The sequence below is a fragment of the Anser cygnoides genome, chromosome 1 (genome assembly GCF_040182565.1).
Source record: "Anser cygnoides isolate HZ-2024a breed goose chromosome 1, Taihu_goose_T2T_genome, whole genome shotgun sequence".
NCBI lineage: Eukaryota > Metazoa > Chordata > Aves > Anseriformes > Anatidae > Anser > Anser cygnoides.
This window is the reverse complement of record NC_089873.1, coordinates 123643476-123660280: the sequence shown is the minus strand read 5'-3', so window position 1 is coordinate 123660280 and position 16805 is coordinate 123643476. Positions and strand designations below refer to the sequence as shown.

Sequence of the window (16805 nt, the reverse complement as noted above, 5' to 3'; positions counted from 1 at the left end):
AAATCTGCAGTACAGCAAAATTCTGGTACACCTATCAACATATTTATAATGCTAACTTAGTATTTTTACTAGTAAGTAAGCTTTTTATATCTTGAACATTCCTTCCTTTACTTCTCCTTTCCTCTGCCCTGGCCCCACCTGGGCCAACTGCCTTACTACAGCAGCAAGCCAGGAAATCTCGAACACTCATTCAGCCAGAAACCAGACTCCATGCACCTTTCCCAGTAGTCTTTTTCCTCAGAGAAAATTTCCGTATAAATGCACTGAAGCTGCATATTCAATCCATAATGTGTAACAACAAAATGAAAGAGCAAAGATAATCGATGGTCAAATTGTACTTTTGTACTAGGCAAAGACTGCGACTAGGCTATCAACGGGACAATGCAAATGAAAAAAAAAATGGTTGAATTTGCCAATAGAAACGCTAAATTGTATGTAAACATTAGAAGCTATCTAGCAAACAAACAAACAAACAAAAACCAAACAAACAGTAAAGCTTGACTTTCTTTATTTGAGTGCTTTAACACTCAAAATTTGGAAATCTCTGTGAAGAAAAAATTGCTTTTCCCTCTCATTCTCCCAAAGTGGTATTCCTCTTGAAATCCTGTTTTTCTTCAGACAATGAATTCTCCACACAAAGCTGAACTAAAACATGCAATCCCTGATTAAACAGTCTAAACTCTAAATAAAAATGAGTACTTTTGGAAAATTTTGTGTGCTTATATTTTCATCTCAGATTGATAAATTGATTTTGGCTAAGACTGGAACTTTCAAACTTGACCTTTGAAAAGAGTACAACTGGAGTTTTTTTCTGTTTGTTTGTTTTTTATTCTAATCTCCCCCCGCCCAACCTTTCTCAATTAAAAAGCTGCTTCCACATCTCTAAGATCCCTCCATAATCTGAAACTGAAAACATGTATTTCCTCCCTTTCCTGTGTTATTCTTTCATGACAGATCAGAACAGTTCCCCAACTACTGTGCACCAGATAACCTCAGACACCTGACTATGCATTTTGAGCAAGGGATCTGATTTTTACCAATCCAACATTAGGAGGAGCCTACTAACTCTTTGAGAACCATCTGAACATTATGGTTAAGTGCAGTTAAGCTGAAACTGCCTAAGCAGTTATGTTACTCCTTCATGTTAAGTATGGAGGTATAGTCAGGAGAACTGATAATTGTATAGAAAATCACTAGCACTCCTTTGAAGAAGATAAAGGTAGGTGGTTGCTTTGAATATAGTTTCCTATCTGAGCACCTTCCCTGGCAGAATTATATATACTAAATATATAATTGCTGATATTTACACACACATAATAAAATCTATAAAACCAAAAATAAATAAAGTCTACGGAAATAATCATTTCAGGTTTGTAGAACTTTTATAGCATGTATCCATTCTACAGTAAGGTCTATCCATCTTTAATACACACTACCTTCCTCTCTGTTTCACATTATGTATGCACACAGCTACTTTTTTCTAGACAAAGTATTTCATCAGACTGACTGTTTGCTGTATTACATAGAAAAGTTACCCCAACATTTTGTCTGTATTGTAAACTAATAGCCTGTAAACTTTACTTTTAAAATAAGTTCTTTTTGCCCAGTTCCATGTAATGTTAATGACCTTATAAAACCTTCCAAAGCCAGTTTTATAATAAAAATACAGAAAGATCCATTACAAGGCTGTTTTCAAAAGTGTTGATTCTCACCATTAACTTCAACATTAATCCATTAACTTCCTGACATTACAACACTAGATCATCAATCAAGAAAAAAATGATGAATATAGAGAGTTTTGTCGACAGAAACAATTTCTATTTTTTACTTTACCGGAAATTGGTATGCAATTTTTCGCCAACTTTAAAGAGTGCATGCCTTGTTTCAACTCTGCTCTTTGCACAGATACTGAGAACAAAGTGTTGTGGTAAATGTTTTAACTGTCTACCAGACACCCATTAACTCTAATCTTATATGACTGTAATGATTTTTTAATGATTAAATTGGTGGCTATTTTTTTTTATTCCTCCTTATTATATTTTTAGCTCTCATTTATTCATTTATCTCTAAGCTACTTGGGAACGTTTGATTTTTTTGGGGGGTGGGGTGAGATGTGGTGTGAGGTAGGGGGGAATGCTTCATTACCTTAATTTCATTTCCACATTTTTATAAGCCTTCTCTTTGTTTTGTCTGTGTCATCACTGGAATTTGCTGAGTTTATTAAAAGGCTTAAAGAATTAAGGCTATGCATTTATCATGTTACTTAAGTATAAATTTATTTTTAATTTTTAATTAGAAGGCACTGGTTGATGTTCTTAGGAAGAAAGTCTGTATAATTAAGGATCCTTGATTAAAAACAAGGAAGGAAATTAGAGATGGGCTTTTTTCTACCCCAGGATTGCCCAGTGGAACAAAATAAACTATGCAGAGAAGTTCAAGTATTGCAGTATGTATGTACAGGAATGTCCAGCTTCGAGCATGTGAATTCCCACACTGAGCAGGTAATATATTACAAATCTGGAAAATCAGGCTGTCTTCCTGTCCTTTTACAATATATTTATAGCACATTTTATTTATATACTTAAATAATTATTTTTTCCATTAAGGACTTCTGTTTCAGTGTCTGAATCATACTGATAACATTATCTTAATTGTTAATAGTTTTACTGAAATGAAAGCAGTATGCTGTCAGCCCTGGAATAATAAAAATCCACAGAATGCTGAGACTGTACTTCAACCTATATTGGTATACATAGAGTGGCAAAAGAATTATCAGTAACATTTCAAGGAAAGGTTAAATTAGCTAGAGTTAACCTTATTGTCCCTTCATCCCCTGCCCTCCAAAACAGAAAAGGATGAGGGCAACCCAAGGCATAAACATCACCCCTGGGCTATGCCAGTGGAAGGCTGCTTGGCGTCTGAGTCCCAACAGAGCAGGGGATGTCACCAGGCTGCTCTTCAGTTTCCTATTTAGGCGACCAGGAAGAAGGTGGTCAGTGAAGGAAAGAAAGGAAACCTCGTCTCCATCCTTCTTCTACTTCACTTTGGCCATCCCAGCTAAAAAGATTCACAGAGAGAAAAGGTCTCTCAGTCTCTCCTAGCTCTTCCCAAAGCAAGGCACCAAGGAGAGTGCTGGCAATCCTAGCAGGGTGGGTTTTTTTGTTTGTTTGTTTTTGTTTTTGTTTTTTTACTTAAACTCAGTATCATATTAAGAAGAAGAAACTAGTTTTACTCTAGCTTATGTTCAGATTATTTGGGGACTGAAGAGCTGAAGTGTACTATGTGTACATATATAACCTTCAGCCTGCTGAGTTAACCATCTGCAGCTATCACTGAATAAACAATAATAAACAGGATTTTAATAGGTAAAGACTTTCGCTGGCCAGAATGCCATATTCTGATTCTCCATACCTAACCCCAGTCCTCATTTAGTTCTTGAATATGAAACTAAAAAAGAAAATGAAAAAAAATGCATTATTCCTCAGCAAATTAGCTCTGAATTAACTTCTGTCTCAAACAAATAATATTTTTAATTAGAGGCTACACTGTACTAGATTACTTTTAAACATCAGTGTGTCAAATTCTATTAAAAAACATCACTGAGCAAATATACAAGCCAGATTTTTGTTTTATGCTGGTATTGTAAAAAATAAAAACAATCAAAAGAGGAGTATTGCTGAGTGCCTGTCCATTTACTCATGCATAAGGATGCATTAACAGAAAAGCATTAACACAAGCACTGACCCAAAGTTCATTCAGAGCAGAGGGGAATTTTTGCGTTGGCTCAGCTTCTTTAGGCAGACCTATAATATTTAACAAAAATCAGAAGAACACTTTTGTGTGACTACTTTCTCACACCAAACTGTGCAGAGATATGAAGCTGACAAAATGAATATGTCTGAAGAATTTATGTAAGACTCACACTGACCTCTCTCTTTCTCTCAACACAAATGAATAGAAATGACAGCTTTGTTTTCATCAGTGTAACAGCAAGCCAAAAGACAGTATACTTGCTCTAGTTATTCAGGGGACAACATCAGAATATATGTGTTTGGCACAGCAGCCTGGAAAACATTTATTTTGAGGACTTGATATATTTCTGGGTCCTTCAGTTTTGATACTAGTAGACAGAAGAAATATAAAGCTGCTAAACTCAAATACGATTTCAGTTTTGCTTAGAATTCATGACCCTTTATTTCAAGCATGAACACAACAGCTGATGCTGTCACATTTGAGAAGCTTTCATGATGGATTTGTCACAATAGGAATTACTGGCAGACAAAGATAATTGCCTAACGAAGACTTGTGAAATAAGAAAAAAAAAAAAAAGAGGAACTAAAAAAAAGGAAGTCTCAAAGATAGAGGTGAATATTTTTCAGACTTGTGGGAGAGAGGATAGGCAAAATCAAACAAATGAATGTAAACAACCCTGGAACAGTAGAGCCCATGGACGTTCATATCACCACGAGGGCAGTCAAATTATGTCAGACTAACCGTAAGCTTGACCAGCTTTAACAGTTACGCTATAATTATAGTCTAATATCTGTAACTGGCTACAGCATGTAACATTAAATTAAGACTGGGACAGGCATTGCGTAAGGTACTGATACCCTGACTGCAGAAAGACAGTGACAAGTGGGAATCCTCTATGCTGAATGACAGTAGTATACATAATTTCTAACTCTTTCCAATATATTAGTGAGTGATTGCTCTTGTTTACCATAATCCACCCTTCCTAAGCAATGACCTTAATCTTAAATAAGAAAACTTAAACACTTCCCGGCCGTAAAGCAAGAAGATAATGGAAGTTTTAATTCTTCCTACAGGCAAACAGACAAGAAAAAATAACAGATTTTGTATCTACTTCTAAATACCAGAAAAGTAACAAGAACCTTATGATTGAGATAGCTGAAGACCAATCATGCAGTTACAAACATACTTTCTCTGCCAGCAAAACTAGTTGATGAGGACCTCACCTCACTATTCTTCACAGTGGTTTATCACCATTCATCTGGGCAAAAAAGACTGATCAAGTCCACAAACTTTAACTAAATAACAGAGTGCTAGGAGTTAAAAAAAAAAAAATAATAATAATCTGGAGGGCAGGAGAGGAGAACATATCAGAAAATATTTGTGTAACTATTCTCCCAAATAACTAAAATGTAACGCTCCATTACCATGGAGGCAGGACCCATGTTAAGAGGCTGATCAACTGGTTGGTTTCAATCTTGTTTTTCCCCAACCAGAAAATGAGATATGATTAATCTGAAACAGCTGTTCTCAAAATTTATTCATGAGGAATGTCACCAAAGTATGACTATTTCCTTATCAAGAAACTTACAAGCTGATGCAAGAGTTTGGGCATATCTGCATTGTTACTTGAGGTACAGCTCAGATATGTAAGTTCACTGAGGTGCACATTTTAGCACCAAACATTTGACAATATATGTGGCTAAATACACAAAACCAGCTGTTTCATTTTTTTCTAATTTATTTATTTTTATTTTTTATTTTTTTTCCAATTAATAATTCTAAAAAGCTTGAACCCAGTGAGAACACCTTGGCGCAAATCTAAAATACCTGATTTTCAAGGCATCCACATAGCTTGGTACATATTTTCCTTTTCTTTACTTTTTAAAACTACCTTCAGGTAACCTATACAGCTTCATTGTCAATGCAGACAAATACCAATACTACAGGATTTCCCAGTCTGCAGTGCCAGTGCCTCAGCTAAGGCTGGTATATAGAAAAGATGAGAAATACTTGTACTGAAGAGGTAGGTTTTGTGTGTTTGTTTGTTTGTTTTTCCTGCGAGATCAGACAGCTATTTCCTATGACTGATAAGACCACGTTCATTCAAGAATTATGTAATACCCATTTTAAACTTCGTAAATTAATTTCTTACAAATGTTTGTTGGAAATGGGAAGGGATAAAGGACTTGTCTTCGATGTGCACTGTTTAAGACTTAGAGGACATTTTCTTTAACAATCTAGTTAACTTAAACAGAAATATTTTCAATCACTTATCAACATTTTGATTATTTATCTTAAAGTTAAATTCCTAGTTTTTAGTAGTGACCTTAAGCTCAGTGTTCTGCTTTTTCAGAGCTTCCACGGTGTAGGAAATTTCTTTCCACGACTCAAGCTTATTTTTCGCTTGTTCAAGAACCTGCTCAGCTTCTTGTTTAGCTTCTAGCCACTGTGTTGAATCCTTTGACATCTCATGAAGCTGCTGTCTCCGGCTTTGGAGGTGTCCATGCACTTCATCCCACTGGCTCTGTATCTTTTCAACTGGTGAAACACAAAGGGAAAACAAAAGCTGAGTCACTTAAAAGCCTTTTTTTTTTTGTGTTGAGTAAATATTTCTAGAATTGACCATATTGGAGAGCTCTTGTACTTTTTGGCTGTAATTACAACTAAGTTCAGTTTAATAAAGAACAGATAAACTGTTCTGGGACACACAGTATGATACTTTGGTGCACATCATGTGTTTTGATGCATGTGGAGACAGAAATGCCAGGTTCATGACTCAAAAAGCATTAAGAAACAGGATCGCATTTGAGAAAAAGGAGCAGCAATCATCTTTCATTATTACCAAACCAACTCAAGGTTTAATAACTTTGAAGAACAAGTCCTTTAGGGACTTTGCTCTACAGTTACTTTAAAGGAGGCTATAGCAAGGTAGGGATCGGTCTCTTCTCTCAAGCACTAAGTGATAAGACAAGAGGAAATGCCCTCAAGTTGCACGAGGGGAGGTTTAGGTTCAATATTTGGAAAAAAAATTCTTCACTGAAAGGCTTGTGAAATATTGGAACAGGCTGCCCAGGGAAGCAGTTGAGTCACCATCCCTAGAGGTCTTCAAAAAAAAGTGTAGATTAGTGACATGGTTTAATGGTAGACTTGGCAGTGCTAGGTTAAAAGGTTGGACCAGATGATCTTAGAGGTCTTTTCCAACGTAAATGATTCTATGATTCAGTAATTTTCTTTAAAGATTTGTTGCAAGATATAATTAATGGCAATATTTCTTAATTCATTAAGGCAAGTGTTAGCAGAATGCAAAGGCTGTCTAAAATCTTTCCCATGTGTTCATGTTAATTATAAACTATGGACAAGGTTTGCCACTATTTGAAAGAAATGTGATTGTGGGGAACCCAACAATCACTAGAATCACTGATAGTGTTGGCTAACATCCAGAACCAGAATAGTGGATAGTAGCACAGCAAATCTTCTGTGTAAAGCATCAGGGGACCTAGTCTTCCAATCAGTCAAGACTTAGTCTTTCAAACACGTTTGTCTAAAAGAAAAAACAAAAATGTATAAACAATAAAAAAAATGCTCTACATGAAGAAATAGGTGCATTTTATTTTATTTCCTGAGTTTAGGCAGCACAAACTACAGTCTCAATATTTTTCTCAAAGATTGCCTCACTACACTAAAAATTCACAGGCCTTCTAGGGAGGGGAAACAGAAATTCCTAGAGTAATTGAAAGCAAATGAAGTATCATTGAACTGTTGATCCAACACCACATCTCTCATTGCATGGTTGATTCCAGAGTGATGGAGGCTAAAGACTAAAGAGGTGAGAAAAGCTTCAGCAGGGAAGAGATGTACACCTAACAGTGCTCTTCCTTCTTCTGGAGGAATAGATAAAGATAGACTTAGCTGATGTTTAGAGTAAGAGAAGAAAGCTTTCAGCATCCCCTGCTCAAGCCTATGGATAAAAACTGTGAGTAAGCACATGTGGCAGCATGTTTAAGTCAAAGGAAATTGACTACGAACTGAAGAAACAAAATGGGAAAACATGAAGCACAAATAGAGCAAACCAAGGATAAGCCTAAGGCCCAAATACGTAAATTTAATCTGAAGCAAATCTAACTCTCATTTTAGAAAGCTGTATATGAATGTCACAAAACAACTCATTTCTATGCCATATCTGTATAGTAGATTTCTGCTTTAAGCTTTTGGGCATGCCTGAAACAACGAAGAGATTGTGGACTAGTGCAAGTGTGAATAACAGAAGAGTTCTTGAACTGCTCAAATAAAATCATGGGGCCATACAAAAGCATGTGGCTCAAGGGTTGTGCCGAAGGTTTCACGTACAAAGAATGCTCAAACACTTTCCATAGTTTCACTGACATATAGGGAATAACAGCCACCTATTTCTTGCAGATAACTACCCAAGCTCCTCTCCCCATATACTCCAAGACATGCAGTAAGTTACCTTGTAGTTCCTGACAGCCTGGAGATTTCGGTCAATAGAGCTCACAAAAGTATAATAGCTTGCTTCTGTCAGTTGTCCATGAGAGAGCTACCAAAATCCCACCTATTTTTGCTTTATTATAAGCTTGTTTTGTTATTGTTGTGTTTCTGTGTCTGTTTCTTTAAGAGTGAATGAAAACTCTGTTGCAGGACTCACTCAAAAGAATATTGGGTCTACAACAATATTTATTCATTATAACAGCTGCTCTAAATTTGTTGTCTCATGACATTTGTACCTAAGTAAGATATATTTGAAGTCCTTCTCTAAGAGACTGATTTTCCCAGCAAGATTGAGTATTACATCATGTACCATGGTCCTGGGATTCTATGATGACCAATTCTCCCACCCAAGAGGGGAATCGGGCTGTGTTACAAAAGATATATTCAGGACATCTCAGGAGCCCGATTATTCAAGTGACTGAATATACAGACTCTAAATCTATGAAACACATTTCCTTGTGAAATACTTCGATTATCTCCCTCAAAAATGGAAAAGAAAAGCATCTGATATGGAAACTTTATAAACTTAGTTAAAAAATGCATATATATTAAAGGAAAAATAACATACTTAATAGTATTGCTTTATTAGAGATTTGAGGTAGAAAGTTCAGGAAGTTATTAGATAATCTGAACAAAATAAAGATAACAACTTTGTTTTCTTGAACCAGTGAGTGACCAAACCCATTTAACAAAGTACTGCAAGCTAAACACACCATGACATCAACAGAACTAATTTGGTCTTTCCAAGCTAGATTATACCAAACAGCAATTACAGCAAGTTCACATCTTCTAAACAATGCTCTCATTTGTATGTGGACCCTAGATTTGTTTTTGAGTAACAAGAAAAAAAAAAAACACCTCTAAAGCTGCAAATATGAACATTCACTTCCAAAACATACTGAAAAATACTAAATCAGTGTCTCTTCAGGATATATTTTGCTCTCTAGTGGGCTGTTTCACACAGAAGGAAATACCACTTACAGATTTATGCCAACCAAAAAAGTTCTGAAAACCCAGTCTAAGTATATATTGTGTCAGAAGTGATCACATCAACCTGCAAACCACTCACCTGCAGCCAGTGAGTTACTGACTGCAGATGAGAAGGATTAGAGAGATGTTATTAAAAATGTTGTTGGACAGTAAAAGAGAATTTATAAAGAATTCTGAATGCCATGTGTCTCAGTGCAAGGGCATTGGAACATATAAAAGTCTCTCTGATTGGCTGCTGACAGCAATAAATTGATGATGATAAAATGAAAAAGAAAAAATATTAAGAGTATTTTACATGATAGCAATGAGGAACCTCATAACTGAGTTCTGTCTGCCTACAGCCTTGTTATTTCTGCTGTGAGAATCTAACAAAACCCCGAAGGTTCCAATGAACACATGGGATTCAGCGGAGGGAAAATAATTTGTTAAAGAGTTCAATCACTCTTATCTAGAACCATGGAAACAGCTCTAGAAATAAGAAACAGATTTTTAAAAAGAGTCACAAAAGAATCAATGGCATGTGAAGCAGCTGTTCCAGAAAAGGATTTGCCCAAATCTTGGAGAAATAAATAAAATTGATCACTACTTCCTGCCCTGAATTTAAGGCCTTCAATAAGTAATGTCCTATACACGAACAAAAATTACATAAAGCAAAAACATGCTCACATACAAAAAAACTGTTGCGAAGACCACAAAAAATTCTGAAACCTAAATAGGAATATTCAATATAGCTAAAAAGTAAGCTTTTGTCAGGAAAAATAATGTAATTGTTCTTACTGTACCCTGGATCATAATAGAATATTACCGAGCCCAGACTCAGATGTTTATCTTTTATGTCATTGCACCTACATACTGTGATGACTACACATCGAAAACATCTAGATAGACAGAATGAATGTGGCTCCATATGCACTATTAAAATCACTGAAGGGCTTAAAATAATTAGTAACAATGACAAAATCCTTTTTTTTTTTCCTCACAGTTCAGCAGTTTCTGAAGCACCTCTGTTTACGTTGTTCAATACTCTTAAGTCCTGTGCCTCCAATATTTCAAAACCTCTCTTTAATAGTGTAGCACTCTTTTGTATCTATTTTTCTTCCTATTTAATTATTTAACTTTGGCAGCAGCACAGTATTTTTTTTTTTGTAAGAATCAGTATTTGAAACTATCTCAAAATGATTCTTAATGATTCAGTACAGCATTTATTTACCAGCCAATCTGCAAAGTGGGAATCTGAAAAAAAGACTGCATTTTCTATACAGAATTAAGGAAACGCAATAAATTAAAAGTTGTTTTATCGATCGATGCAACCATTATTTGAATATATAAACACATATATATATATAAAAGTAATAAACACAATATTTGACAATTAGCAAATCTAAAGTATCAGAAAGACAAAATACATACAACAAGCAGAAATATATTCCATTGCTTAAAATCACTACAAAGTTCAAAACTACCATTAGCATCTTACAGTTATAAATTAATTTTATAGCTATTCTTATAGCCATCACCAATGGTAAATTCAACAGAACATACAAAAGTAGTCATAGTATGCTTAGTTATATAAGTCAGAAAAACAATTTCGTAGTAAACTGTCCAAGACATATGTTATATGAATTAAATCTGGTGGGACCTTTTCCACTTCAGGTTATTTCCAAGCCATACTTTTCCTAATCACAGTGTTCCAGCTGAAGTCCTCATTTTATTCCACATCCACCAGTTTTGAACTAGCTGACAGTAAAGTATCCCAGCATGGCTCCAGCTGCTCCCAGTCCAACACTGAAGTCCCTCAAACAAATCATTTAGGGACATGGTGAGATTCTACCAGTATGTAATTTCAAGGTTGCTATTCGATTCTTTTTTTCATTGCTACTGTTCACTAGCTTTTCAATACCGATCATATCACTAAGATGGACAAAAATTCTGCTGAACTGTACACAGGTTTAGTAAGTTATTAGAAGTAAGAACAAATCAAAAAAACTGCATTTAAAGCACTCAAACGTGAGATTACTATTTTACAATCTGGTTATCATTGATTTAGTATATTGAAAAAAGAACAGTCATGGTCAAGGTGGCTGCTGGCTTAAAACTGTTTTGTTTAATTACAGAATTTTGTTACTCTTTCTTTTAATACACTAGGTATAGTAGAGAAACAACAAAAATAACTCTTGCAACCTCTCTTAAGAGTTCCTATTATTGATGAAATACAACTCTCCTCCCTGAGAAACTTTACTCTCCTTGGTTTTTAATACAACAGCAGTAGAAACAACAGAAAAGGAGTCTGAGAAGGAGCTGTCAGTTACAGGAGAAATAACATTCACTTTACTGTAGGTTATATTTAGCATATTTAGTGTATATTTAGCTTTCGTGCAAAGACGAAAAAAGCAATCATGCCACTCCAGTTAGATAAGACCATTAAATCCAGTATAACAAAAAAAAAAAAAAAAGAAAATGAGCAATTAAATGCATAGCAACAGAATCTGCGAAGCGGAAAACTTCTGTTTTCCTTGTTCAACAAATTAGCCTAAACTGCTCTCATTTTGCTCTGTAGAAGAGTGCTTTTCAAAAGCATTGTTGTCAATATATTGACATTTTTCTAAAAAAGCAATATGTTCACTGTAGGTTCATACACTTGAAGACTAGAGGGACTAATACAGTTATGTAATCTGACCTCCTGTAGAATATAACTATATAACAGTAGAATTATGGACAATTATAATTCATGTTATCAAAAGAAGTTACTGATGCACTGATGTTCCCTAGCTGAAAAAATGATAATCATTTCACATGCATCTGTGTTTATATTTACTTATACCTTGCAACAATGACAATGATGAAAATACACACTCAGCTTGAATTCTAGCCAATTCTGGAAAATGATTTATGAATAATTTCATATTTTTGTCATAACCTCCTGAGCTTTAAATCCCCTCCCTTGCAGCAATATGAAACACCTCATGCACTGAAAGAAAAATGAGTATCTGAGGTCTTCATTCTTACGGGAGTGAGTAGCCCTTAAACATGACAGCCTCACAGAATGGGCTGCCACTGCTAAACAGAATTAAAACATGAAGAAGAAAAAAGTTTACATTCTTCGTCAACTGTAAGAACTTCAGTTGTCAATGTAAGTATAGCAGGTTAAAAAATTGGTGCATGAAGTTGTTGTACTGCATTGACAAAATGCTGCTACAGAGCTGGAGACAGCCCTGAGCTAAATGTGGTCTGCATGACTGCAAGTAGAACGCATCACATGACAGTGCACGTACCACACAACACTATAAGTAGAAGACAGCAAGGCATAGTATGAGAAGCTAAAATGAGTACTTTGAGACTGTAATATTGGCAAATGCTGAAAACATAAACGAATAATAACAATAAGTGTAGGTGTTTAAGGAAGACAGGTTAAAATCAGCCCAAGACCATCAATGATACTGGTTGCCCAGGAGGTATACTACTTCAGCTTCAAAGCAGCCTGTACAAGTAACTTTTAAATCCTATGCTATCCCTAAAAATTACTCCTATTTCTTCCTGGAGTTTAAGTCCTTTCCAAATTTGCTTTCAAAGACGAGTATATATTTTAAGTTTCCTCTTTGCACATAGAATACTCCATCAGGTTGGATTAATTTCTGTTTGAGTTGCAGCTCCATAATACACTTTCCTTTGAATGTTCCAGACAGTGAAATTTGCATTTCACCTTACTTCATATGCTTTGAACTAATCTATATACATATATTTCATTTACAATTTAATCAAGTTAAACTTTTGTGTCTGTATAAAACACTAGTTTTCCAATCTGAAAAATTATGTCTTAGAATTCCAGAATCATAGAACCATCTACGCTGGAAAAGACCTCATCAAGTCCAACCATTAACCTGACCTAGTGAGTTCAATCATTAAACCATATCCCTTTCTACCACATCCACATGTCTCTTAAAGGTGGGGATTCCACCACTTCCCTGGGTAGCCTGTTGCAATGCCCAACCATCCTTTCTGTGAAGAAAGTCTTCCTAATGTCCAATTAAAATTCTCCTGGTGCAACTTGAGACCATTTCCTCATGTCCTATCACTTGTCACCTAAGAAATGAAACTGACATCCTCCTCTCTGCAACCTTCTTTCAGGTAGTTGTAGACAACAATAAGGTTTCCCTTCAACCTCCTGTTCTCCGTACTAAACAACCCCAATTCCCTCAGTCACTCCTCACAACACTTGTTTTCTAGTCCCTTATCGAGCTTTGTTGCTCTTCTACCAACTCAATATCTTTCTTACAGTGAAGGGCCCAAAGCGGAGCATAGTACTTGAGGTGCAGTCTCACCAGTGCTACATACAAAGCAAGAATCCCATCCCTAATCCTGCTGGCCACACTCTTTCTGATGCAGGCCAAGATGCCACTGGCTGTCTTGGCCACCTGGGCATACTGCTGACTCACATTCAGTACCTGTCGACCTGCACCCCTGGGTCCTTTTCTGTTGGACAACTTTCCAGCCATTCTTCCGCAAGCCTAAACCAATGCATGGGGTTGTTATGGCCCAAGTGCAGAACCCAGCGTTTACCCTTGTTGAATGTCATGCAGCTGGACTTGGCTCATGGCTCTAGCCTGTCCAGATCCCTCTGCAGAGCCTTTCTACCCTCCAGCAGATCAGCAGTCCCACCTAACTTGGTATCACCTGTGAACCTACAGAGGGTGCACTTGATCCCCTCATCCAGATAATTGACAAAAATGTTGAACAAAACTGTCGACATTACTGAGCCCTGGTGTGCACCACTGTTAAAACAATATTTAAGCTTTGACTTAACTTATGGTTATCTTGCTTTTCATCATTTTATTTTCCTAAGCAAATAAGCCTAAACTAGCCTTTTTTTTTTTTTCCCAGAAGGAGTTAAAGTTCTCCGTTTATGAATTGCTACTTTCTGAAAGTGCTCTACCTTCCCTTTTGCTGCTTTCTACAACAGGAGGTGTCTGACCTGAATCATCTTCAAGGAGAAATCACTTTAATAAGGTCTATCATACAGCATCCCTAGACAAAAGGATGTTGCCTCCATTTTATAAACAATCGTGAATCTTAAAGAGACTGGTCTAATGAGAACATTTGGATAGTAGATGCAGAGTCAAACTAGGATAAGTTTGCAACATTTTTTTTTTAAATGCTGAAGTACTGAAGGAGTCACAGGAACAGTTATAACATCTACTAAGTTGCTGCCTGTAGGCTATCATTATGGAGTGGAACTGGATAGGAAGCACTACGCAGTAGAGAACAGTTGGAAACAGCCTACTCAAATAGCAATTTAGGCTTCATCTGTCCTTAACTTTTCTTGTAAAGAGGTATTTCTTTCACCTTTTTTTTCATAGGCTTATAAAAATCTTCTTATATGAGGTGACCTTAGAAAGCTATCACAACCCTTCACTATAACCAAATATGAAAAAAATTATTAATGTGTCATCTGATACATTTTATGCATCCCTCAGTTGGTCAGTAATGTGATTTCACCAATAAACCTAAAACTAACGGTGGGGTGGCAACTTAAAATATCTGCCTTAATGTGAAGTCTCTCATTTAAGCCATCAAGATGTCAGACATTGCTTTTATGCACCATGAATCTATAAAAGTATTTATAGAAAGATTAGTTCTTAAAATGTATGCATCAAAATGTAATAAGCTAGATTTAAAAACAATAAATAAAAATATGGCTTACAAAAAAGTCAGGCATGACGGAAAGTATGTACACAACTTGCATAATGAACAAGTCAATGAATAATATGTGGGAAGGAGAAAAGAATTTATCTAATCTCTACTACTTTGCAATACTCTAGTTTCTAAGCACTGGTCTTACAAGGGAAACCAGGAAGCAGAAGCACTCAGAGCATTCAATCATCTTTCTGGGGTGATGAAGAACAATGAAAATGTATCTGAAAGACCTGTCAGGGCATGAAAGCGCTGGGAGGAAGAACGTTACTTCCTCTGGTTCTCAGAGGCTAAGAAAGATAAGCAATAATGAAGATTTCAACAGACTTATGTGTGTTTTTAAACACATATACATACACACTCAATCTCATTTTCATGTTTGATACTTTTGGGGCATAATTATTTCCAATTATTGCAAGTCTATGATTTAATTTTGCTTCATTTAGCTAGGGTAAGCCTATTTTTCTTTTATCTTAAAATCACTTCTGGTAACAAAGCTGTTTCCATATGATCAAACTAATGAAGGTCATTCTGTTCCTTTGGAAGTGTCAAATCAAACAGAATGAACTGAAAACTGTCAAGTGGTTTCCACTAAGCAGCAAGTGAATAATTTTTCAGCACTGTGAAGCATGCTTTATACCTTTCTATACAGAGTGGGAGTTAGAGACCAGATTAAACTGGTAGCACATCTAAAGAAATCAGTTTCTTATAACAAGCAATAAGCAACTTCTATGACTGATCAACGAGAAAGGTATGTAAGAGCTTATTATTTGGAAAATGGGTCCTTCAGAATGTATTCACTGGACTGTCAAGTTCTGATAAAAATATTTATGTATAAAACATTTATTACCTTTTACATGCAAGTTTTCATGATTTTTTTTTTCACTAAATGAAAAAGGGAACAGATCATGGTATTTTATGAAAGCCGAAGACCATTTGCTTCCCAATTTTAAAATGTTCCAATTGACCTGTAGAATTCTGATGTGAGAAGTAAACAATGTAAAGAAGTAAGATTCTTCATGATTTAGTATGAAATAGTAACAAGACTAAGTGTGACTTTGTTAGAAACCTATAGAAATGAATAAAAGTGTATGTGTATGCATATATACTTAAGTATTTACTAGAGAGATGGATAGAGAGATTACGGAATTAATGGATTCATCTTGTTGCTAACAGAGTTTCAAGTAAAGCAGGATATTTATGGAGAAATGGAGTGCCCCAGTCAGTCCCCTGGTCAGCTCGGTCCCACTGCTCGTGCAGGATGCAGAGTCTGCAGGGATTCATGCAACCTCAGCAGCAGAATGCATATGGACAAGACACCAGGAGATAATTATCTTGTTTTTGTTCCTGCAGAGACACACATACTTGGATGATATCAAAATATAACTTTTCAGTAACATCGTACTACTAACCAAAAGGGTTCCCAAATGATTTCATCGTCTTTCAGAACGTATTTTATTCAGTTCCCTTTGTTGTATGTAGAAAATAGCGACTGTATTACTGAACTCCAACCTAATAATGTCTGATGTTCTAGCTACTTTCTTAAATATTCCTCATATAATTATGAAGACTTAATCAGATTTAAAAATGATATTTAGAATGATAGAAGGTACACCAAACAGAAGCTACAGGATTATGACTAATCTGATTAACTAGATGAGTGAGTATGTAAGTAATCTAGTCACTTCAGTTTTAAACTTAAAAGTTTTCAAAGAATAGGAAAAAATCATTAATATCTGTATTAAGACTGTAAATATTAATTACAAGTAATTAGGTATTTTAGTATTTATTGAAATGTTTTTATTTTTTTCTAGCAGTTTGGTTACTTAAGATATTGGTAATAAAATAATTTATAATTATGAATCTAA

At 35.5% G+C, this 16805-nt stretch overlaps 1 protein-coding gene across 22 annotated transcripts in view; it reads right to left on the bottom strand.

The window, feature by feature from the left end:
* Positions 1-16805, bottom strand: part of DMD (dystrophin) — a 1239454-nt gene that overhangs the window by 273393 nt on the left and 949256 nt on the right. For all 22 annotated transcript variants that reach the window (XM_066990426.1, XM_066990443.1, XM_066990448.1 and 19 more), the window contains one exon: positions 6080-6291. In XM_066990426.1, the coding sequence (XP_066846527.1) occupies positions 6080-6291 (212 nt within the window). The remainder of the gene's footprint in view (positions 1-6079; positions 6292-16805) is intronic.